Genomic DNA, 22,665 nt, shown 5'->3' with positions numbered 1-22,665 from the left:
CAATCTGTGCTTCAGACTAGAGGACATGATTGTAGAGCTGCATTTCTTCAGTGTGATTTTTGAAAGAATATTAAAACTTGCATGCATGGTAGCATGAAGGAGGACCCGTGCGGGCAGGGGCTGGAAGTCTGAGAGGGCTTCGTTCAAAATGCTGGATCTGCCACTCGTTTGCATTGTTACAGCTGGCAAGTCAGCCAGCCTCTGGGTCAATGTCTCCTCCTATAAAATGCACGTAATGTAGTTTTAACACTAAGAAAGATGGCCAAGAGTATCAAAACAGTAAAACCAAGGAAGTCTGTAAGTAGCAGAACGGTGTCAGGGCTTTAAGACGTGACCTCCAATGGAATCATTTCCCAGTGGCTGTTGCATTCATAACTGCTTCCCCCCACCCGGATTCTCCAAAGTCCAATGCCTGGGTTCTTCTGCAAATGCTTTTCCTATAGTGAGGACCTATAGCATCTCTGTCTCTGGCTATTTTTGGACTAAACGTGAAGGAACTGAATTATGTGTGAGATATCAAAAGTTCTGTTAAGTTTCTTGTAAAGCAGACAAGTGTTGTACTAGTCAGAAACTGTCTGAGAGGTCTTTGCTTAGTTGACACGCCCTGATGTTTTCTTTCCTAGTTTTTTATCTGTGTGACTTGCTGCAGGGTTTTTTTAGTAATGAGGAATTTGTTTTGCCAGTACATTTTGTTAATTTCTCATTTAACATCCTAACTAATAACATTAGTTTCACTTTTTTTTTTTGTTTTCCAAGCCAGGCTTCACCAGGACATGTCATTGAGGTAATGTTTTAATCTATGAAAACTTCATACAGCTATAAATAAAGATAAGAGGCAATAGAGCAGTGAGATCTGAGTGCTATCAATTTTGGTCCTACCCATTTTTTTTTAATCTGAAAATTCCTATTGTATTTGTGTCTCCACTTGCTGGAAGAAGAGTTGGTTGTGTGGACTGAGGCACTTGGAGGAAACCAGAATTCAAATTTGCAAAGGCGCCAACACCCTCAAAGTTGGGAATTGAGGTGCAAAAACTTACAGTTTAGATACCACAAGCAAACAGTTGGCATAGTGTTGCCAGCTCTTTCAGTTGAGTGTTGCCACATATTTTTCTCTTCAGTCACAAACGTGAGTTAAGTAAGAGCAGAAGAATATCTGCTTTGGTTTAGTGGGTGGTGCTTTTTTTAAAAAAAAAAAAAAGTGAAAAAAAAAGAAGTGAGTGCTTCTCCAGAAGAGTCCAAAACAGATAGTAAAAAAGTATTTAAATTCTAGGGTTTGGATTTCTTATTTTAATCTAGTTCTCGTGCTGGTTCTGTGATTTATTTATTTTTTTTGTGTGTGTGCTGCTGTGTTCCCAGTGTATGCTTAGGCCTGGAGTACTTTTTGTAGATGCCATTTAATAAATACATATGGGTCTTTCACCAAGTCTTGTTAATTTTCAATTTTTAGGAAGGCTATATATATACTTTGGTAATTTGTATTATATCCAGCATGCAGAGCCTTTATCTTACTTGCTAAATGTCTGCTATCTGCAAGTGGTGTGTAGCTAGCAGGAAAGGAGAATAAGGGACAGGGAGAAGGGGGGGCGTGCAGACAAGGTGCTTAATCATAATACTGTGTATAATGTGGAAGTTGTACCATGTTTTCTGCCAGGTGATATGTTTGTCTGGGGACAAATATTTTAGCACCTTCTTCCTAGAATACAGTCACATTTCCTGTACCATATTATCCAGTGTTGTGATTTATTTGCGTTTAAGGAGATACAGGTGAATCCTTTGTGGCTGTTATCAATTACTGCTTTCTCTAGCTCCCTCGGTCTGTAAATTTAAAGAAACAGCAATGTCTAGAGCAGCAACTATCAAGCATGTTATTCAGTAGCCAGTGAGAAGTTTTGCCCTTCACACAGTGAAGTAGTCATTTCCTCTTAGTTGCACTGAAAAGAGTTTACTGGTTGTCATCCCCCTCCTTGCAATCCCTAGATATTGGCTCCACCTCCTTCTGCATAGCTTCCTGGCATTACTGACTTCCAAAAAGCCACGAATACAGGGAATGTTGTTGTCTTGCCAAGTCTCCTGCAACCTGTTTTCAAGAAGAGGATGCATCCTGCTTCAATGAAAATGGTGTAGTACCTCTGTGGATATGTCAGTCTTCTGGTCTGGGGAGGAGAACCACTTGGTTATGGTTTAGCAATTTTGTAAATTGATAAAATTACTTTTCTATCACTTTCCAGTTTTTTTTTAAAAAAAGTCTTCTATTAGTTAAAAATCAACAAAACCTGAATGGGGGAAAAAAGTATTCTTGTGCTTTCAGCTGTTCTGAGTGTGTGACAAGACTTCTCTGATGGGGAGGAAGGAAGGGAGAAGACCTTTAGCTTTGCGATACAGTGATACTGGCAGTGGAACTAAACCCATCCTTTGTGAGGTTTGTGGCAAGCCAGTCAGCCTGCAAATTCTTTTTTTCCAGAGTGAAAAACCTGAAGTGGGCTTTTCAGAGTCCTGCACCTTTAGCTTGCTATGATATTTCTGTAGTGTTTTACTGATCGCATCTACTCTTAATTTCTCTATGGCGTTTTTCAGAATACAATGAATATGAAATACTGTGGGTTAACATGTCTTTCCTTCTTTTGGTTTATTTAACTGGTCAAAGATTAAGCACTAGCCTTGATTTTTCAATTGATTTGCTAGTTGAACAAAAGGCCTTTGTTTCAGGATGTTGAGGATAGTATATATTTCCCACAGAGCAGGTGTAAGTCCATCTCCCATTGTCTTATAACAAGATTAAAGAAACTAAACTCCATGTATACTTAGGAGAGGTTGTGGGTGATCTCTGAGGACAGTAGAAGCTACGACTCCTTTTATGACACTAACTAAAAATATGAATTTGAGACAAGCCTGATGCCAAGTAAGTTATCATTAGTGTTTTATGAAAGTCTCGTTTCTGTTCCTGAAAAAAGTGGTCTCTGCCCCAGGATCTGCCACTTTGTCCTTACCAACAGCTTCAGAGGGGCCAGAGGCAGACAAATGGGTTTACGTCCCTGGGCAGCTTGCTTTGCTGGACCTGACCTGCGTATAGGTTTGCAGTGCATGGGAAAGGTCCGTCTGGCATCTATAGAAACTTCATCTGGGAGGGACGGTCTGTCACAAAAGGTGTATCGTTGGCACCATCTGTTATGCACCTTCCCATGTAGCGGTGTCTTAGGTGCTTTGCCCACCTTCTCCTCCCACTGCCGACTGATGAGAGTGTTTTTGGGGCTTTCGGATTACCCCTTCGCTAGCTGTGTATTGTATGTTTCCTAAAAGCACTCTGTAGTGAAGTCCTGCTTAGGGAACCCCTGATGTTTAGCTTGTGAATGTTTAACTGTACATTCTGCCAGAGGGACGTAGCTCTGCCTAGAGCAGATCATTGTGTGCCGAAGAGGGAGGCCAGGGAGGAGGGGTCTGGCCTTTAAGGCAGATGCTAATGCCCAGAAGCAAGCAGGTAACACACTGCTCTGTTGGCTTGAGCGATACATAACGCTTCTGGAGGATTAAAAGTTAGCAGTGTGTTTGGTGTTCAAAGAGGAGGCATCAGCCACCAACACAGTTGTTCTCTTGGATCCCATAATTAAATTGCTGTGATTTAGTTGGCTACTCATTTACTGGAGAACAGTTTTTAATATGGAGGAGGATAGGTCTTTGATATTGCTGAAAAGTTCTCAGTGTGTGTGTGTGTATAGGGAGAAGAAATGCTTGTTCCTTGCCTTTTTTGGCTTATAAGAGTAATCAGAAGTAGACATGACAGGTATTCAGCAGAGTGTATTTGAGCTAACTTAATTAACGTAATTCATACACATTGTGTAATTGAGCTGTGGCTCTCTGTACTGTTACACTTAGGCATGTTTCCAAAAATGGTAGGAGTTTTAGTCATCAGTAGCTCAAACCACAAAGAGAATATTCACTTCAGAATTTTTAACTGGAAGCACAAATTATTTTTCTTTTCAATTATGACGCGCTTTCTTGACTCAAACTAGTTTGGTTGGCCGGTAGTGTTCAGCCTTCTGGCCCTTCTAGAACAGAGGCATGATCTGGCCCTGCTTTGTCTGAGGCATCAATTTATCACAAGCAAGTGCAAGAATTGTTTCGGATATCAAAATAAATTGCTTAATAGATTTTCTGTGTCCCAGTAAAACAGTACTGAGGAAAAAAAAATTCCAAGATTAAAATTAATAATACTCTACAAAGTTAGATTCTGTTGGTGACATCATTTCTTATGAAGTTTAAAACAGAGATGCTATTTTAGTTGGATATTTAAAGCTTGCACAGTTCTGATTTCATCTTAAATATAGTGTATTTTCTTTTCTATAATAGAATGGATTTAATATAATGTTATTCTTCGTATCTACTTAAGCTCAGGAAGCATGAGGTTTTGTATTTCAGTCATGAATGTCCCAGGAGATGTGTGAGGTATAATACAGTGGGGGGAAACTGCTAAGAGTTCAGTAATCCCCTGTGCTTTCTGCAGGGCTGGCGCTGTGGTCAGGCTCGCTCTAGAGGCCTCTCCGAGAGCTGTGTGCCTTGTGTTTCAGCAAACCCCTTGGCATTGCGGTGGCTGAAGGGTTCTATCTGTGGGGCTGTGTTCAGATGAGTTTGGTGGATTGTTGTTGTTGTCCTACAAAATCAATAATTAACGGCTGGAAAAGCCAGTCAGGTTGTAGGCTCTGTTCTATACTGAGCTGGAAATGGGGTGAGTTCAGTTTACCAATAAACAGTCCTTCAGTTTTGTTTCAATAAGGTTGAAGCACTTTCCTTGCCTGAGCAACACTCTTTCATTCCAGAATGAAGGGCTTCAGAAATCTTTTCATCGAGAGTTGATTAAATCAACATTCCCGACAAACATCGTGATTTCACTAATTCAGCATTTTCCAGTGGAAAACTATTCCATCAGAAATTTAAACCAGATCCAGTAGCTTGGAACACAGACACTGGCGGATTGTTTAGCTTTTTTCTAGTAGCTTCACAAGCATTTAAATAAAATTATTCTTGCTTCTATGTAAGTCCTTGTTTTCGTTTGAATTACGAACTGACTTAATGAAAGATTTAGTTATTTAGGTGTTGATGCCAGAGCATTCAAGGAAAGAACGTACAAATTCAGGCATAAGGTTTTATAACTCCCACCACAGATAAGATGAGGAAAAGAATTTGGCATTTACCAATGCTGGCGATTGGATTTTAATACTGTTTCAAAATAGATTGAGATTGTGGAGGTTATTTGACCATGTATGCATGTTTTTGAGCAGTCTTAGCTTTAAGCTATATTCTGAGTGTGTTTGGGACTAAAGTAAATTAAAGCAAGAAAAAGCGAGACAAGACTAAAAGACTGGGTGTCCATATGTGTTGGTCTTACCTATATATTTTCTAGATCTGATTTTACTGCTCAGTGTTTGGGGATTTCTTTTTAAAGAATGAGAGATTTATCATTTACTGTAATGTGGATTGATTTCTGTAAAAAAAAAAAAAAAAAAAAAAAGGCAGCTTAAATAGTGAAGATTCAGGAAGCTAGTTCATTTCTAAAAACCAAATATCAAGAGGAAATGCGCTTTTGTGCATTTTTGAAAAGCATGCCCTTATTGCATCAAAGGTGGAACAACTACCTTAAAGCTTTAGTTTAATGGTCTGTGTAATGGGAAACATTAAATTTGCTTTAGTGGTTTATCCCTTTAGTGTTTTCAAACACAGGTCCCGGGTCTGCCAACACTTCGTGGATGTTTGAAATTTGATAGATGAAGAGTCCCGTATGTCTGTCACAGGAAAGTAACAGAACTTTGATTTGGAAGGGTCCTGGGCTAGAAAAGAATTCTTTCCAAATTAAGATGAAAGTACTTCTGCGTACACCTGTGTATGGAGATCAAGGTGGATTTAGGACGGTTAATGTTTTCCTGTGGAAAAAAAAAAGTGAAATACAACAACCACCACTACCACAGGGTCTCCTCTGCGCCATCATCATAACGTGCTTACTTGATTTTAATAGTTGCTGCAGCACAGTGACAGCGTGGGGAATTCGTTGATTGAGAAGAAGGGAAGAGATGGGAAGGGGAACTTTTTAATGGGGTATTTTCTCCCTCAGCGTGGGTTGTGAATACCGATGCCATCTGACAGAAGAACTGATTTCAGTAAGTAGAGGGGGATTTTATATGGTGGACATAATCCCTGCATCACTGACAGATGAGTGACACTGCTGCCAGCTGGAATATTTCAGACAGGAGGAGACAGCAGAAAGAGATTTCTTGGATTGAGAGAGTAGAAGTACTAAAAATACAAGTAACGTTCGTTTGATCGTCCTGCCTCTGGTGCAACTGCTAGATGTTTTCCTTCCATTCCATTAATATCATAAGAAAAATCTAGAAGACCATTGTTATATCCGTTCTTACAGGGTTTTTTTTATGTTGAAATCCTTTTCCAGGAGATGATAAATATGGCAGTTTGCACAGCGTTGGGCTGAGAACCTCAAATTACCCCAGTGCCCCCCTTCCCTCCCTTACCCTTCAGAGGACTCTGCAGCATTTGTCAGAGTATCAAAAGCCAGTGGAAGCCTTTAAAAGTGTCAGTACCTTTGGGGTTAATAATGCCAGTATCCAGTAAGGCTGAGAGTGGCATAAACAGCACTGTTTCCCTGCGGTGTTTTTGTAGCTTGTTCTGGAGCACAGACTACTGTTGGCTGCTGCCCTGTAGTATCACATTCAGTGATTTCCTTCTGTCTTTCAGAGCTTAGGGTATTGCCTGCGCTCTGCTGCTTAGTCCTGCCCATTTTCACCCTGCCTTAGCGTCCTGCTACCTCACACCTACCAGTTCTGGGCAAGCCTTTATCTTACCTTCCGTACTTTCACAAGCCTTTCAAATAAGCAGCTAAATCAATCTTTCTCTGCAGCTCTCCTCTTTCTAGTAATTCCTCTTACTACCTATTAATCAATCAGTCCTCAGTGCACCCCTCTGCATTTATAGCTTTGTACTTTCTTTTATGTGTGTTGCTTATCTGATATTGAAATGATAACAAGGTAAAGACTTTGCTTTGTTTAAGTATACGGTGTGCTCAAAATGTTTACTATTGTGTCTTGCATTAAAATGTAGCAGTTCAAACTTCCTCGCAGTATTGGTAGTAAGACTTTTACTAAAATTGAGGGGATAAATGGAGGAGACCACTGTATTTAGTCTGGTATTAGTTTTGTTTGTGCATCTATATCATTGCTGTTGTGCTGGAATGGAACTTTAAGGGGGGTGTGTTTGTCATAGGATATATCAGCATAATGATACATAATGTTACATTTTCTCTGGAAACTTCGATTGTTTCCTGGCCCTAATTGAAGGGTATTTTTGGATTGTTTGTATTGTGTGCCATAGTCCATGATAAGTGGAGGTAAGTCATGTTTAGACTCTCTGAAGTTTGTAGGAATTTTTTTTTCCTCTTCTCATATTGAAGAGTGTCACTCAGATTATTATTTTTCTTCTGGTCTAATGTGAAGGAAGTGAGTAAAGGAGAACTTAACCTTTATTTCTGTGTATCCTTCCAGACTTCGCCACCTAGAGATGCCTCCTTTCCATATAAAACTCAGTTGCCGTGTATGGTACCAGCCCCAGCTTTCAGCAGGAGTGAGTACAGGGCAGAATCTAGAATACTAGATTATGTGCAAGAGCTGGACTCTTCCTTCCATCCGGTCTTATCATTCCCTTCAGGTAAGTAACTCCAGTGCAGTGCCCCTAACAGAGGGTGGTTGTGCTTGCGAGAGCTGTAGAGTTTATGGACTAACTTTGCTTTTGAGGGACTTAGTTTTCTTACAGAAAACCTTACTCTGGCAAAATATGAGTTTAGATTAAATGAAAATCTTGACTTCATCCTGACATTTGAAAAATAAACCTAGATTTCTAATACCAGTGAGTACAACCAAGAAAAACTGGTCAGGGGAACGTTTTTGGTTAAGGTAGTTTTTGCGTGTTTCATGGTGTGTCTAATTGAGTCAGCATTAGCCCTTTGAATGGTGCTTGTGCCAACACATCACCATACCTTGGTTGTGTTCTTTTCATGAGCAACTTTCAGTTCAGGCCCTTTGGACTAGGCTGAAAAAGCTTTATTTAGTTTTTGTAATTGTTTTTGTGATAATCAGCCTTTTTTGGTCATCTTTGAAGTTTATGGTTTCTGTCATCTGATTCTTTAATCTTTTTGAACGATAATGCAGGTGGATTTTCTGACTCTTATTAGTTCTGAAACTAGTGCAGGTGCAACCTGACAACGCTTGGTGCTCCCAAGTAGTACATTAAGTGCTGTTACCAGCAGAAGGGACTGGATGCCAGCAGATACTGTTGGGATTTTGGGTGTTTTATTTTAAGAAAATCCCATTGCCAGGTAGTTGCTGACCAATACAGGAATTCTGCTGTTCTGGGGGGCTTCTTTGCCACAGAATAATCCTGAATGTGAGACTGACTTCCATGGAACTGCTTAAGTCTTTAATCAAACTCACCGTCTTCCCAGAAGGACAGTGTATACACTCAAGCCTGCTATTAGGAAGTCAAGCATTAAGATAAGTCTTGGGTTTGGAAAACTCATCACTGGCCAGTAGAGAAGACCCAAGTGTGGACATGGATTCCTGAGAAGGTCTCAACTCTTGCAGGTTTACGAGGGTTTACATCCCATGTATGGGATAAAAAGGAGTTTATTTTGAGGAGCAGAAAGGGGGAAGGAAACACTCACTCCAGGAGTGCCACAGCAAATATTCCAGTCTTGTGGAGAAGAGAGAAAAACACTTCCTAAATCTTTCTCCTTTACACACACTCTCCATCACTTACCCTGTGGCTCTGACCACCCAGCTGGGCAGGAGCCGGGGGGGGTTTAGATGGTAGTTCCCAAATCCCTTGCAGAGAGCTGTCCCCACACGCGTCCTGGGGGACTGCCAGTTTGGCTCGCTCATCACACTGCTTCCTTGCTGCTGCTTCTATGCAAGGTTCACTCTACCGCACTGTAGATATTTTGGTGTGGGTTTTTTAAGTGTTTCTTTAGAAGTCTGTTGAAGGATAGTCATATAAGACCATACCCTTTGCATTTATTCCTACCTTGTAAGGGAGACTAGGAAGTTTAGCAAGAAAAAAGACTAATCTAATCATTGTGAAAAGAAAAAAACTGAAAGGCTGTGGATTGCATCATGGTTACTGTTGGTCACTTTACTTTGTAAGGATGGAGGAAGAAAAATAATATTTTAGCTTCATTCCAATACCAAGAACATCTTTCTTTTGAGGAATATTTATTCTCTTTTTGGGCAGCCTTAGTCTTGCTAATAAGAGTTGAGAGAGGAAAAAAGCGCTAGACTCCTATCTCCTGCTCAGGCGCAGTCCTTGCTTTTGAGGGAGGCTCTAGTCTGTGCTTCCTCATGAAGACCACTAGTCTATCTGTCACTTTCTTTCATTTGAAGGAATTACTGTGAATAAATGCACGCTAGAAAATTTCCAACTTGGTCAGGTAGGCTGATTCAGGTTCATGTTCTCTTTGCAGCTTCCTTAGTTACCCCTGTCAGAGGGATAACTTCTCTCAGAATACTACTTGTGGTGTGCCCACATCTTTTACCACTTTCTTCTGAATAAAAAAAGTGTTTCAGCAGTGTAGAAAAAAAGGTTCTTGGTTTAATTTCCTCTGTTTTTTAAAATATCTTACTGGTATTTGTTCTGTTTCGAAACTCTGGGAGTTTGATTTTTCAGTTTGTGAGGAGGGATTCAAATTCAAGATTCCGATCCTGTTCTCTCTTGTACCTATTTTTTACTTTCAGAGGAGAATTTGCAAGCAACGTAGTGATACAGTGCAGTGGGACTGGCCCACTAGTACACAGGAAGTGTAACTGGCCCTGTGGTTCTAAGTCGTGCCTTCAGAGTTTCCATATTACCAAGGGCCTTACCCAAAAGTATGTCAATGGTTGCAGCATCCCTTGAGCATAAAAGCATCTCTTTAAATCTGCACCCTGATAACTGGAAAATTGTAGTTTGCATTGAAGAAGTTTGGGTTTCTGGTATTTCTGCCGATAAACTGGAACAAATGCTCCTGCCCTTTTAATTAAGATATAGGAGCACTTAATAAAAAAAATCTGAGACATCCATGTGATTTCCCAGGAAAAAAAAACAGGAGAAATGCTTTGTTTATTTCTTTACTTAAATGTTGCAACTAATAAACCTTTCAGGCCTACTTTAGGTTTTACTCAGAAGTACAATAGGAGACGCAGCAAAAACCTTGGGGGGAAACAATCTTTTCCGGGTCATCTTTAGTCTTGTGACAAAATATCTAGTTAGGTCCATATCAAATTGTAATAAATTATTTTTTTTAGTTAACAAAATCTATTGAAAGTTTCTGTCCAGGCAGGTCCTGAAGGCATATAAGGCTAAGGTTGTATGTAAATAAAAATTGTTTAATGCCCACCCTTTGTCCCTGCCCTCAGACCTCTTCTTGTTCTGAATGTCAAGCCTGCTTCTTATGTTCACATTATTTCTTTCTACTTAATTTGTAATTGCAATGTCTTGTAATGTTTTTTCTGGAAAGGCTTTTCAGACAGAGACCTATTTTTCTTAAGCCTTCCTGCCTTACAACAGCGGGTAAATTCCTTACCACTTGAGATGTTTTGCAGACTAACTCTTGGTTAGAGCTCCCTCGGGGAATGAATTACATTGCCCTGCTGTAGCCTTTGCCGGAGAGGGAAAGAAGAATGTACCTTGAAATTACCTCTAGGTTCCCAGCAGTAACAATTTCCAAAAGCATTCATTACCTGTACCCGAAAGGCTGAACTGAAGGCTTTGCAGATTACAGGAGAAGTGCACAGTGTGCTCCCCACCATGTGGGGTTTGTGCAGGAGTTGGTCAAGCGGGGCAGATCCCAGACTCACTCTCACTTGATACCCTCTAGAGCTTGTTTTGACGAAGAACAATTCTGGAGGAACTGTGAGTTTATTCCACAGAGTAAGACAACCTTGCTCTTTCCTACTTCAACTTTGAACACCAAAAAAAGTGTTGTTAATCTGCAAAGTGTGTGTGTCTGCACTGGAATTTGTTTGGGAACATTCCTTAGGTTTGAGTCCTCCCTTGATCTGAGTTGTCAGCCCTTAGAAGCGTGTAGCGCTGGAGAGTTCGGAACCACTTAAGCGTACTGCCTTGGTCAGTATGTATGGCAGTGTCGCTTCACAGCTGAAAATGGGTCTGGTTTTACCATGGCATAACTCTCACTTCCTGTTAATACAAAGATAGGTACCTCCAGATCTTACCTCCAGGCAGTTACTGGAAATTATCTTGTATACTACTTAGGTAACTGACTGAAAAGACTTCAGCTCTTTGCCTGTAGCAGAGGATGGCATTCATACAATAACTGTCTTGCTGAGAGTATGATATGAGATACTCATGTGAGCATTCATACAGTAACTTACCTTGCCTCAAATTTTCTTACTTACTCATGCAAAAATCACCTCTTTGAAATGTCTGGCTGGGCTTTTTTGGATATTGTCATCGAGTTTTCCTTTGGCTCTCAGCAGCCTCAGGACATGTTTTTCTATATTGTCTTCAGCTTGACGGTGTGAAGACCCTGCTGCTATACAGACAAGCGATGTGTCCTCGCAGCATTTACTCGGTGCTGCCGTTCTTCATGAGTTGAAGGCCTGGAGGCAGCAATATTGCTCATAGATCATATTACATAGTGTTGTGTAATCGATTCCTAGGCCTTTAGTGATGATGCATAATTCATTGGCACGTAGGTTGCCATCTTTCCGATGTAGACTCCATTCCCTTTGGATTTCTTTTTTTTTTTTTTATTAGATATTCCTCTTCACGTATATTTTGAAACATTATTAAGGAAGGATGACATCAAAGGAGAACCTGTTGATACCTCATCATTGGGAGTGGAGTTTAAAGTATCTCCAGACAATGGTATGTAAAGAAAAATACTTTAATATTTGCAAGACTGTTTTTCATTCATTTGCCCATACTGTCTGTGCTGAAGAGGTTCAATTTATAAACTCACCACAAAGCAGGTTATCAGAAAAGGTAACCGGCTAAGGCTTTAGGTGGAGGAGGAATCTCTTCCCAGACCATAGTGTCAAGTTCTCTTGTTGCACTGAAATGATCCCATCAGAGTCGTGGGAGGGCAGTAATACAAGCGGGGGGAGTTTGGACCATGGCTTCTCTGCAGACACAGGTGCCTGACGGCAGTGCTGTTTACTCTGGATTCCTATCAGAAATCTGGTTTTTTTCCATTATAAATTGTTCAGCAGTTGAGATTGCCTGTAAATTGCACCAATGGAAAATAAGTTTTCAACTCAATACGTGCTTTTTCTGTTTTAGACTATAATCAACATAATGTTTCTGTCAAACAATGGAGCAGTGCCTGTTTATCTAATTCCAAATCTCCGTCAGTGTCAGGAACATCTGACCAGCTGTCGGAAGGAAGAAAGAAAAGACATCTAAGTGAGACAGCAGTAGGTAAGAAAAAAATGGTATTGTTTAAGACGGCACTCCTTCTTTAAAAATATGTTCTGTATAAATTAGTTTGTTGTCACTGGGCTTTTGAGAATTAAGTTGTCTCCAAAAAGGCTACTGTATGAAACTTTACAGAAATGAAGAAATGTAGTTATGACACCATGAAAATAACGTACTATTTTAAAGCATAGTAATCTTTCTCTTTCTTCTTGAGTATATATTACAAAACGAGACCAGCTTCTGTATTTTATTTTTGAAATACTCTTAAAGGAAACTGCTCAGCAGCCCAGCTGTGTTTTTCTAATACTGGGTGTCATTATTTTCAATATGAAGGGCTTTTTTTTATAGTAGTCAGAGAAACAGAGTGAATTGCAAAGTTACCTGTCAAATTGTGTGCCCAACCAAACATTTACTATTCCTGGCATCTCTGGTCAGCTATGTTTCATTTGTTGCATACTGCCATTTGTGGTTCTGGTTTCCTTCCAGACTGTTAAGAGGACTTGCAAGTAGTCAGTGCATATAATTAGTGTTTTCACCCTTGTTATCTTTATATTTTAAGCCATTAAACCTCTACTTCAGCACTTGGTAAGTTAATAGAAAGTGCCCTGAAAGTTCTGTAGAATAATGTGATAATTTTAGGGACAAAAAATTCAGTGTACCATTGTAAAGAAATAAAACGTTATGGAAAAATAAACTTCTGTTGCATATCCAGGTAAAACTGCTAGTTAATCTTGCAATAGAGGTGGAGTTATGGAAATTACTGCAGAGATGATTTAACAAAAAATTACAATCTGTTAAAAAAAAAAAAAAAAAAAAAAAAAAACAAAACCAAAAAAAAAACCCCAAAAACCCCAAAACCAACCAAACAAAAAAACCAAACCAAACACAACCCTAAACCAAAAAACCCTATTGATTAGAAAGTTACATGAAAGAATAAAAGGTGGTTTTGGACAGACTGAAAACTGTCTCTGATTTAGATGAAGTTGTTTGTTTTTTTCTCTGTATCATTCATTTGCTGCAGAGTCTTCTCTTAGGCCCTGTGCCTGTCTGCAGGGGGTGCTGTGCCCTGTCCCCTTCTCACCATCAGAGATCCTTTTTGCCACGCCACCCGCTCCCATAACCAGTCTCTGGTGCCCAAAAGGTGGATGCTGACACTGCTTCTGGCAACCGGGTTTCCCTAAGTGTACTATCAAGCACACTGAAATCAACAATTGGCGTTGCTTGGGAGCATCCAGAAGAGAGAAAACTTCTTGCTGTAAACCTTTTGAAGTTACAGTTAGTCTTCTGCCAATAGTATTTAGTTCTTTGAGTTAATGAAAGAAAAAAAGCAATCTTTTATCATGAGGATCATCGTTTCCCAATGCCAGAAAACTGCTGTGTGGTGTATTCATGAGTTGCAGCAGAAGTTCTAGTTTATTAGTGCTACGGGTGTAGTACTACATATTTATTCCTAATTTGGGCTCTGTCTAGGAGAAATTATCCATGGGGAAGGTCAGCCTGATGAACCAGGCCAAAAATAAAAGCTGTGTGCCAGGGAGTTGCAGAGCTGCCTGGGAGATGAGAGTTCATGTCCTTGACCCAGCCTGTGCGACACAGTCTTTAGGATCAGTCTTACCTCTTTTTCCATGTTGGAATACACTGATCCTTTTTACTAGTTGCATATTAAATCTGAGTTCTCTTTTCTTGCTGGCGATTAAGGTAGAAGGAAAGCAGAACACAGGTGGTTAAATTCCAAGTCCCCCTAAATGCAGCTTACACTGGGACTGAATAAGGGAAAACAAGAATTACAATTTGGCTGTAGCGATGGATCACTACTAGAAGAAACCACACATAGGTGGTAACTAGTTTGATTTGTTACCCTTGCTGCCAGTTTTATTTTATCAAGGAAGAAGCCTCCAGTGAGCGCTTGGTGAACAGGCACATCAGTGAGCTGCAGCCCAGGTCAGGGAGCACCGTTAGGGACACTGGAGCGCTCCGCTAACTCCAAGTGATTGCGTTTGCTGTCTGTGCAGTCTACGGCAGGTTCCAAAAAGAGAAACAGGATTTGCCCATATGAAGCTGGTTCCACAAGTAGAAATCCTTCATAGAAGGAGAGGGATGAGTTTTGTGGAACAATGACAGGATGAGTAACAAGTGTTTATTTAGATGGCTTTTTTTAGTATTAGTTAAATCCTAAGTGGTTAGCTGTGGGCTTCTAGAAATGACTTTACTATTACTGTATGGAAAAATATCTTTAGTCTAATAGACAACAGCCAGTATGCATTTTTGTTGTTATTATCTCTTGTGACAGGCGAACGTAACGCTAGGTTTGAGACATTCTCCTTTCAACATGCAGAACCAGAATCCCATAGCAGTTTTACTGCCGCGACCAATGTCAATGCGATGTCTAGGCCCACTCACAGCACTTCATCACAGGTAAACCAAAAATGTATCGCTGTCCTAACTGAAATATCAACAGAGAGTTATGCAAACTAATAATCCACAACCACATGCCTTTTACATCTAATTTAGTGTTAAATTACAGTACAGAGCATTTTTACAGTGAATTAAGTGTATTACATTAAGTAATTTATTCCAGATTGAGTATGTGGTGTTCCTAAAACAGATACTTGCTTGTAAAAGAATTTTGCAGATCATATAACTGGAGTGTAAGTTTAGTTTATTGGCATTGGGCCTTTCATTTTTATTTTTTATTCCAAATTTCATTAATATACTGTGATTTGTGTTCCAAATTTTACGCAAGGGCTCTTATGACCCTTTTTTCTTGGTGCAGCTACATAAAATGGCCTCATGGTGCAAATATAGTCACAGAATTTGTTAACTCTCAGTTTCGCTATTTAAAACCTTTTCTGCAGAGCTACAGGCAAAGTCTCTGGTATATAAAATTGCTAAGAGCAGCACAGCTCTGGTTCAGTGAAGTCCCTGCAGAAACACACTTTGTTTTATTGGAATTCATTAAGAATTTCATAATAATGCTCAGATTTCAGTCCCACAGTTCTGCCAAGCCTAGTGTTATACTGGTGCTCTCCAAGTCATCATGTTTCAATCTGGTGATGAGTCCTGGAGAGCTGAGTTTAAATCCCCCCCACATTTTTGACAATGCACACTCCTCCTTTTTTTCCCTTGCTTGAGCAGACCATTGTCAAAAACCACCTAAATGAGCATTTTAGAATAGACTGCTTCCATTAACATTCAGCTAAAAATTGAGATGATGTAATATGGAATGTACCGTGGTTTAAAACTAAGCTTTCTCCTGCAATCTAGGAATTTCAGGTTTTGACCCATGTAGGTTCCATGCACTAATGGGCAAAGAGCTCCACCAGGAATCCCACTATGATCATGGCAAAGCAATTCAATTTCTGTCTTTCGCACGTCTTCCAGAAAACCACTTTCCATGTAGGCTGTTCTTCACTACTAAATGTAGCTTCATTCTTTTGGGATTCTTAATTGTATCATACCGAAGCACCACTGGGGCTACGGGTTAGTAGATAGATTATAGAAGGTCATCTTCGTAGACTGAACGTTATGAAGAAGGATGCATTAACTTCAAAGTTCACATAAGTATTCAGAATTAACTGTAACCGAAATCAAGAAAGGAAAACTCCCACCGATTTCAGTAAGAGTCATGCTAGCAAGAAGTAAAGCTCAGAGATGAGATAGCTTTAAGATTTGTTGAGATTCTGTTGGGTCGGGGGAAAGTCAGAAGTCACAAAGCCACTAGAAAATGTGTTCAAGTTACAGACTGTCTCCTCCTGCAGTTCTCATGTTTCTTAGCTAACATGTAGATCCTGCGATTTGAGCTGATGAATCTCATCTTGTATTGACTCTATTACACAGCATAACTCCAGGAGGAGGTTGAGAAGCGAGAGCTCCTATGATATAGACAACATTGTTATTCCAATGTCTCTGGTGGCACCATCAAAGTTGGAGAAACTACAGTACAAAGAAATCCTTACCCCAAGGTTTGTTCATGGCCTCCTTAGCTGCAAAGAAGATACCAAAATGAATATGAGAACATTAACTAAGAATATCTTTAACATGTAGTTGGATAATTTTAGACTATTAAGATGATCTTTTCATGCACTCTGGGTTTTTTTTCTGTGCACTTCACTGTGTGTGACGGGAGTGGTGGGAAGACTGGACAGCTGATAGCACAAGTCTGATACATGCAGGGAGGTGGCAGATGCACAGACTGGCTAAAAATAGAAGTGGGTTTCTATCATTTTAATTGTACTGATATTCGTGGCCTTAAATGTGCCATAAGGCTGACATGCTCGGAACGGTTATTTGGAGGTTAGTGTCTTTGTGTGTTATGTTTCCTAAGAAAATAGTTAACTGTTTTCAGTGAATTAAACAGAAATGGTTTTAGCATAAATTTTTAAAATTTATCCATTCTGATACAGTAGAATAAGCTTAATGTATTTTTCCATACAGTGTAAACGTACCATCCGTGATTCTGGAGATACTTCTTTTTTTTTCTTTTCTTTTTTCTTTTCTTTTTTTTTCTTTTCTTTTTTCTTTTTTTTTTTTTTTTAAGAAAAATAACATCTTTAGGTTGCTAACACAGGGTAATTGACCTCCTGTGCTGTAATTCTGTGGCTTACTAGCAAATTGCCTGAAATGTCTAGATGCAGTTGTTCCATATTTTAAGTCTCTAATTTGTATTTGGTTTTATGTTGTCTTTAAAGTTGAATATTATTAATATTTAATTTTATTAGCTTAAAGACTGTTGGGAAAAGGAAAGGTTAGATACTGGGTTGGGAAAGGAAAATCTAAATTTTGGGCATCTGTTATCAGCACTTTAAAATTGAAATTATTTTATTTGAAAGCAATTTTGAAGCACAAGCAGTGTTGAAGAAAGAGTCATGAACAATATAGTGTAGAAATAGAATAGTTGTCTCTACTGTTGAAATAATGAAACAGCATTTAGATAAATTAATTTGACTCTTCTTGTCTCATTTCTAGCTGGAGAGTTGTTGAATTTCAACCTTTAGAAAGATCTCATACAGATGAAGAAGAGGTAGGCTGTATTTTAATTAAACCACCAGTTTCTTATAAAACTAGATATAATATATAATTGGGATAATCAGTATATATATATATATATATCAGTCACTGACTTCATGCAAATCTGGTAAGTTTCAAATTTCAAAAATAAAGTACCAGATTGTGAAAATGTGTCTTATCCCAACCTGATTGCCCCTATGTTGGATGACGGAAGTGTGAGTGTCTCCATTAATAATCGTTGTTCGCTCGTTCGTTTGGCTCTTCTGCCCCTGGCTGTCGGCACAGTCAGCGCTCCCAGAGGGTCCCTTTGGTCAGGCCTCCGCCTCCCCAGCTCCTGGGCGTGGTGATGCTGGCTCTCTGCAGGGCTGCCTGTGCTGTAACGCCTGTCCGTCTCTCTCATCCTCTTCCTTGGTGGCCAGTTTCCGTGGCCTGTTTCTCTTCAGGAGGTAATTTGGCATTTTGCCTGCGCGCCCAGCAGGTTTCCTCAGTTTTCTTCTCAGTGTTCGTTTTCCTGAAACTCTCCTGTTGGGAGCAAACTTTTCTTCTTTCTGCTTTCTCAGGAACAACGTAACCTTCAGCATTTCCTGCTTGCCTCTGGAGCTAAGTTTGCACATCGTGTGCTGCTGTTGCTTCCTCCAGACATAAGAATCTGCCTTTTTCTCCCAGGGAATGTCTGTGGACTTTGCAGCTGGGGGTCCCTTTCTCCCCTAAGTAGGGCTTTGAGGCATTTCATAACCCTAGTGTGAATGTACCAGCAGGTCTGGTCTCTAGGCTGTTTTTCTGTCCTTCCAATCTCTTTGTGGCTCCTTTTCCAGAAACCTGCCCGTTTTGCTGTCCTTTGGACATCTCTCCAGTCTCTGCTACAGGCCGCTATCAGGTGGTGTAACTGTAGGACTTGTATTCGTACCTTTATCCGCAATATCTATTCTTGAGCTCCTTATTCAGAGAATCTCTACAAACGGTGTTTAGGTGCCTTAGTAGTGGAAAAGATTGCATTTGGGTAGCAGTACAGAAGGTTATGCTAAACACAGTCAACAAATTAAATCCTTATGCCACTCCCTTGGGGTAGAAAATACGGTCTCCACAAAGACACTAGCTTCCCTGGAGTTGTACTAGGTCTGTAGCTGCCTGCTGCATGGAAATTAACCTTTCCTTTCAGAGAGCATCATGGTGTCAGGTCCCTAGCTGCTGGAGTTGCACTCATTTGGCACCATACTCTTGGGCTGGAAGGAAGAGGAAAACTTACTCTGTCCCTGCGTTTTCTCACGTGCTTCAGAAATTCTTGTGAAATCTGGTGGTCAGGTTTATGTCAGCTCCACCACCGCCTTTTGGTTTGGTACCGTCTCTGCTAGCAGGAAACATGCCTGAGCTTCTTTTGTAGTGAGAAGGTCAAATTACATACACAGGAGAACTCTCCTGCAAGGATATTTAATTAAACCATTTGGAGAATAAATAATAAGGCAGCAAGGGCGCTCCATCCCTTGAGAATCCACTGTTCATTGCTCTCTCTTCCTCCTGGTGTCTGTGGGGGGAAAAAAAAGAATTTCAACAGTGGTTTTGCCTTCAGGGCTTCAAGGGACTTGCTTGGAGGACTCCGTGGATTTCTTGTTTAGCTTTCAGATCCCATACACGTCTTACATACTTTTAGCATATTTTGCTGAAGGGACTTCAAGGTGTCCCTCTGTGAAGCTCATGGGCCAACCACTCCTTTAGTAGCCCTCCCAGTGCATTTGTGTTTGGCATGATGAGTTGATCCTGGATGATTCATCCTTTGGCCAGGAAATAACTTGAGTTAACAATACAGCAGCTTTGCCTCCTGCTGTGGTCCACTGCTTCTGTATTGTCTGTCAGCCACTGGGTAGCATAAGAGAGGAGAGATGTCAGACAAGAGAAAAACGCTAAAGATCTTGTTTCTCTAAATAATCTTTTGCCAATTTTCCTCCTTTCTTTGGGGATCGTGTTAATTGGTTTGGACGTTTTTCAGAGTACTGAGAAAAGGTGGTTGTCTGTCATAATTCTTCCACTTCCTTGCTGTAGGTTTTAGGGTGTTAGATTTGTTACTGAGTAAGCTTGAAAAAAAGACATGCGAAAACAACAGTATTACCTTTTCACATTTTCTGCACTCGCATTCTGACACTGAAATCAAGGCAAGCTTCAGGAGATCATTCGTGAAGGACAAGAGAGGGCAAAATGTGCTCTCTGCTTTTATATAAAGTAAGCTTTTTGCTTTCCACTGCATAGCAGCCTGTGGTGGTACTATATAATAGTTCCTTTTCTGTCTGTCTTCTGCATGGCTAAATTTAAAACTTGTGGAGTTATCCTTGTGTCAACCAGCAGTTAGGGATTTCTTCCACTTGATATCTTTTTTTTTTCCCCTTCTCTTTTCTTCATTTAAAGGCTTCCAATGCAACAAGCCTCTTTATTTGAGTACAAAAAGCTTACCTTTTTTGGGTTCCTCATTTTTGTGTCTGGAAAATTTGCCTTACAAGGACAAACGTAACAGTTGGGCATTGCAAAAGTTAATCTACTATCTATGTCTGCTCTATTACTTGCTCTAAAAATACATAGTTTTGGAAATGGCGCGTTTGAGTTTCCTGGTTTGCATGCATGAATTTGCAGTCTGTTATTGCTTTAAGGCATGGGAGGGTGTGGCATAGGTTTTCCTGTTTTATTTTGGTTTTAATTTGTTTTGTCCAGGTTAAAGTTTCTGGCAAGGCATGGTTGTAAAGTAATGTCCAAGTTTATTTTGTAGTTGTTCTAGTAATGACAAATACTGTGGAATAATTCTGTGTGTAATTAGTTTTGCGTAAGTGTTTTCATGGCTTATGACTCAGTGTTTCCCATGAAGCCAAAGACTGAAACACAGACTTTGTTGTTTTGAGAACCTTTCAGAAATATTCCTGGTGCTATGCAACATCAATGCACAGTGTCTTGTAGCTTAACTAGATGTGATGGGGGGGTGTCCAAATCTTAGTTTGCTTTAAGTCTTTTTCTTTGAGTGAAATCATTAGACATGCCTCGCAAATGGGCCTTCCTAATAGTCTTTTCTCTCAACATCCCTGCCAGATCCATCCACTGAGGAATGACAGTTCTTTTGTCCTTTTGCAAAATAACCTTAGTGGGGGAGAAAAACAATATCAAATTTCTCCACTTACAGCAACTTTAAATTAACCTGAAGTTGGTGGAGGAAATACACGAAGTGTTAGAAAGCTGGAGTGGGGCAGAGGCTGTACTGACCTGAGTAGAGACCTTTTACTCTCATGTCATGTGATTTTTCTCTACAGAACAGACAGTAATTTTAAAATACGAAAATGTATTACTTGTTAGTCTTCAATGGAATTGGGTAAAACTCATTTTACATAAACAAGTAGTTAAATCTGCTATCATCAGCTATAGGAAAGGAACATTAAGGTTTATTTCTGTATTTTTCAAAACTTTTCATTTGGAAAGGAGTGCGGACTTTGATTTCTGAAAGGAAGCTTGTTAAAAATGAAGTTTCTTCCCAGCATGAAAAGTTTTGGCAATTTGCTAAGAAAAGTATTTTCAAAGTCTAAGTTTTTCTTTCAAAATTATCTTTTGTTTCCACTTCAAAGGAAATCTAAGCACACAGAAAAATCCTGAATTTTCCCTGAGGGAATAGCACTTTTGTAGTTCATAAAATTCTCACTTTCACGCTATACATCACTGACCTTAGAAAGACAGAATCTGAACTGAGATGCAGCCCCTCACCGATGCCATCCAAGTGACAGAGCTGGTGAATTCCAGAGAGAGGAGGAAACCCATTAAGTTGGCTTGCATGAAAGGAAACCAGCAGCTAACAAAGTGGTTTGTGTTTAACATAAATAAATAAAAGCAATGAGGAGTCTTCAAAAAGCAGTCAGGAGATGGGCAAACAAAGCAGGCTTGTTTGTCTGAAGGTTCCTGTTGAGTGCGGGGCTGGGGAGGAACCGGGCAGCTATGGTTTTAGCAAGCAGGTCGTGTGGCTTTTTCAGATCGCGCTGAAGCCTTTGGGACCCTTTTCACTGGCACAGTCACATTTAATTGTGGGGCTGTCGTTCACGACCAGCCGCCTGGGTTGGAGACGTGCTCTCTGGCAAGCTGTGTGCCACTACCAGCTATGCTTACGGCAGCATAAGTGCATTGTAATATTTGCATTTGTATCCATAATGGTATGAACTACCTCAGTGCTACGAGACTTGATACAAAGAACGGCTTCTGCAGAAAACGTCTGGGCCGTTAGTGGAGTACTTCCAGCTGACAGCGTAGCCCATATTGTGTGGCTCTGTCTGGCACTGCAGTGAGGACTCTGCGTTTAGTTCTGTATTTTGTCAGACTCAGTCAGAAGATAAATAGCGTTCCTTGTATAACACCACTGAGGATTTTGCTTTATAGAAAAAATTCAACTTATTTTCCATGACTCCCCAGGTATTGGTATAATTCTTGTCCAGAACCGATCTGGCAGTTGCAGTTTCACAGCTTCTATGACCAGGAATTGTTCTTTCCTAGAATTTCTCTGCTGTTGATTGGGAGTGGCTGGCATAAAATCCATGGCTGCAGCACTCATATGCTCTCGCCAACTGTAGCTTTTTAGGTGAACTTTGAAGAGGTTGAATGGTTTGGAGCACTTGGAAATAACTCTGAGCTGTACTGGAGGGGCCCAGCCAAGAGCTCATCCAGCCATGTGGGGAGCCGAGGGGCAAGGGCAGCAAAGTGCTCCTCGGACAGCCCTGTCGAAGGAGCAAACTTCCCGGTGTGCTGCCAACAGAAAAGTGAAGATGGCTTTCTCAAAGTGAAGGTCGGATGTGATAGCTCAGCTGAGGAGTTTTATCTAAAAAGCTGGCTCTTGTTTCACTATGAGCAGTTAAAGTACCCACGTTAGGGCCGTTTTTAAGCTGTACTGGGGTCATGCAAATTGTTTGCTAAGAAACAGTCTCTTCAGAGCAGAAACCATTTTCTGCTTGGTTTCATAGCAGGAATGCGGCACCTCAGGTTTGCTGAGTTCTCTCAGTGTGGGGCTATCTGCATCCTTGGTGATCTCAGACCTATTTCTCTGTGCCTAAAGAGCACCTGGCAAATCCTGCTGCCTCCAGCCTCCTTAAAGCAGTTTCTGGAAACTCCTGCAATTTTTGCTTGTCTTTATTATGTGCTTTTAATACTGCCTTGATCTGCAAATGAATGCTTGTCCTCTTAATTTTT

At 40.3% G+C, this 22,665-nt stretch overlaps 1 protein-coding gene across 6 annotated transcripts in view; it reads left to right on the top strand.

Annotated features, from left to right (window-relative positions):
• Positions 1-22,665, top strand: part of KANSL1L (KAT8 regulatory NSL complex subunit 1 like) — a 62,612-nt gene that overhangs the window by 35,917 nt on the left and 4,030 nt on the right. For all 6 annotated transcript variants that reach the window (XR_010071929.1, XM_063340990.1, XM_063340989.1 and 3 more), the window contains 6 exons: positions 7,542-7,704; positions 11,803-11,913; positions 12,328-12,465; positions 14,753-14,877; positions 16,300-16,424; positions 17,428-17,482. Coding sequence is in view for 5 of the 6 variants with exons in the window: in XM_063340990.1 (XP_063197060.1) it covers positions 7,542-7,704; positions 11,803-11,913; positions 12,328-12,465; positions 14,753-14,877; positions 16,300-16,424; positions 17,428-17,482 (717 nt within the window). In the remaining variant the exon portion in view is untranslated. The remainder of the gene's footprint in view (positions 1-7,541; positions 7,705-11,802; positions 11,914-12,327; positions 12,466-14,752; positions 14,878-16,299; positions 16,425-17,427; positions 17,483-22,665) is intronic.

Source organism: Chroicocephalus ridibundus, chromosome 7 (genome assembly GCF_963924245.1).
Source record: "Chroicocephalus ridibundus chromosome 7, bChrRid1.1, whole genome shotgun sequence".
Taxonomy (NCBI): domain Eukaryota; kingdom Metazoa; phylum Chordata; class Aves; order Charadriiformes; family Laridae; genus Chroicocephalus; species Chroicocephalus ridibundus.
The sequence above is the reverse complement of the archived record's forward strand: the minus strand, read 5'-3'. Positions and strand labels throughout refer to the sequence as shown.